This window comes from Atta colombica, unplaced genomic scaffold, assembly GCF_001594045.1.
Source record: "Atta colombica isolate Treedump-2 unplaced genomic scaffold, Acol1.0 scaffold146, whole genome shotgun sequence".
In the NCBI taxonomy this organism is placed as follows: Eukaryota; Metazoa; Arthropoda; class Insecta; order Hymenoptera; family Formicidae; genus Atta; species Atta colombica.
The window spans coordinates 651,475-653,951 of NW_017259235.1; the positions used below are offsets into that span (position 1 = coordinate 651,475).

General features: G+C 31.4%; 1 protein-coding gene across 1 annotated transcript; it reads right to left on the reverse strand.

Moving 5' to 3' along the window:
* Positions 1-730: 730 nt before the first annotated feature.
* On the reverse strand, positions 731-1,672 carry LOC108685153. Its single transcript, XM_018189819.1, has one exon. The coding sequence runs from the start codon at positions 1,670-1,672 to the stop codon at positions 731-733; it is 942 nt and encodes a 313-aa protein (XP_018045308.1).
* Between the last annotated feature and the right edge of the window lie 805 nt (positions 1,673-2,477).

The following is a 2,477-nucleotide window of genomic DNA, read 5'->3' on the forward strand; positions in this document are numbered from 1 at the left end:
TAAACTTGATATTGAATCCCCTTACGCATCTAATGAATTGCGCATGTTTGTAACCAGACAGGATATAGCCCAGACAATCTGACCAAACCCATGTCCCAAGTTAATATTTGTCTATAAGGGACCAAGTGTAGGAAATGTGCTTTTCACTTTGCCGTTACAGGTAAGGTTAAAAATGATATGTATATCCTTATTCTTAACATCATTTGTACATATATTTCACATATTTACAAATTCATGATATTGCACGGACCAATAAATACTTATAAATATTCAATAATATACACAAATTAAAACAATAGTATAATAATGAATAATATATAATTTTTGAACTTTGAATAATATATAATTTTTTACACACTTTATTAAAATTAATTATTTAATTTCCGTGTGAGTCTGTGCAATTTATAGAAAAAAAATACAATTATATATTATTTTTAAAATAGTTTCAATGATTGTCTATATAGTAGCAGAATATTTATCACTCGTATTATGGTTTGCCTAATGTCTATTTCTATCAATGTATATTATCTCTTTAATTTACTTTTTACCTTTTTCTAATTCTTAAAAGAAACTAGAGAAAGATAAAAATAAGTAATAAGTTAAATCGAGATTAAAGTTAATCTATATTGAATACATATAGAAATGTACATTAGAGACATTACAAATTCCTTCCGTATTATGATTGCTTGCTCCGATTTTGAATATTCGGCATGATTATATTAAATTAAATTTAACGCACATTTTGATAATTGGAGTGTCGAATGGATTGATGCATTGTGGTGGAATCATTCGATTCAAGCAAGTACACGCTGGTTAGTTTGCCATTAAAGGTGTAAGGTCCCATATCAAGACTGTTAAGCGAATTATCCGGCCTCTTTACCGGCCTGAGATTCGCTTGCCATTGATAAATAGAGGTCGGCTTACCGTTGTTCACGAAGTCGGCTGACAGGTTGTCCAAGTTCGTGATTGGACTGTCGGTTGGCTTCTTGCCAGGCTTCTTTTGCCATTGGTAAACGGCGGTGGGCTTGCCGTTGCTTATGAAGTCTATAGGCAATTTGATGAAGGAATTAACGGTCTGCTGAGAGGCTAGTTGAGGTCGCACGGGTCTCACGTGATGTAGCTGGACTAGTTGAGGAACGAAGGGTATCGGGGGCTTCAAGGGAGCGCTCGAGTATGTGGGTGGTTGCGAGATATATCCGATACCAGGTACAAACATATATGGAATAGGTGGAAGTCGAATATAAAAAATATCGCTCTCTGGGTATCGTTTATCAGACTCGCTTGCCGATCTATCCTTGGCTGTCAACTCTGAATTGTCGTTTTCATACGCAGGCATCCTTGGATAATGTATGATACGCGATAACAGAGGATAATCTACAAATAAAGCTTTATGTTTCCGTCCTTGTGTCCTTTTTTCATTTGTCTCATTTTCACGTGTCTTCGATTCTTTGAAATGATGGTTTATATGCTTCAGAATTGATAGAGTAGTCTCATTCGTATTTTCTACCATTTCATTTATTTTATCTGGACTGTCGTCTATTATATCCAAACGATTCTCCGTGGAAAGCGAAAGCGCTTTTTGAACTTGAGGGACAAAGCGGTTATTCAATGTGTTTGAAAAAGGATTTGCTGCCACAAATCCGATTACAGGTATCAACAGAACCAGTACCATCGTGTAAGATCTGAAAAGGGATAAATGTGTTTTTGTAATATTGTAATCATATCCTATTGGGAAAAAATGAATTTATTTATTTATATAAAGAAATTATTAATACCTATATTGAACATTCAACACTGACATTACAATAACATGTTATTTTATTAAGATTATTTTAATAATAATAATTATTGTTTTATAATTAATATTAAGATAATACATTATTACGCTAATGTTGGATGTTTACTCTGGTGAAAATTTTTCTTAGAATTTTTCATATAATTTTTAGAATTTCTATATAATTTTTCTATAGAAGTTCTTCATAATTTTATAACTTTCTCACACTTTTTATACGAATTGAAATATTTTTCAGAAATCTATATCTTTTCTCAGAATTTTTCATTTATGTTAATTATGAAATATCTTAGATTAGAATATTATAGAAGATTTTTAAGATTATTTTGTAAGTATAATTTCTGATGAAATGTTACAAAATCTAAAAAATTAAAAAATACTTTTTAAAAATTATAAGATGAGAAATTTCAGAATATTTCAGAATTCACTTGTATGAGAGAAGTTCTGAGAGAAGATGTAAACTTTTCGAATATTTCCGAGTATTTCTGAAAAATGTTCCAATTCGTATAAAAATTATGAGAAAAATTTTCACCAGGGTAAGAAATGAAAATTATTTAATTTCGGCTGGTTTGCGTTTGTAGCAAGTTAATTGTTTGATGTCTTACAGACATCGTTTTGAATTCACAGACATCAGCAGAGAGAGAGAGAGAGAGAGAGAGAGAGAGAGAGAGAGAGAGAGAGAGAG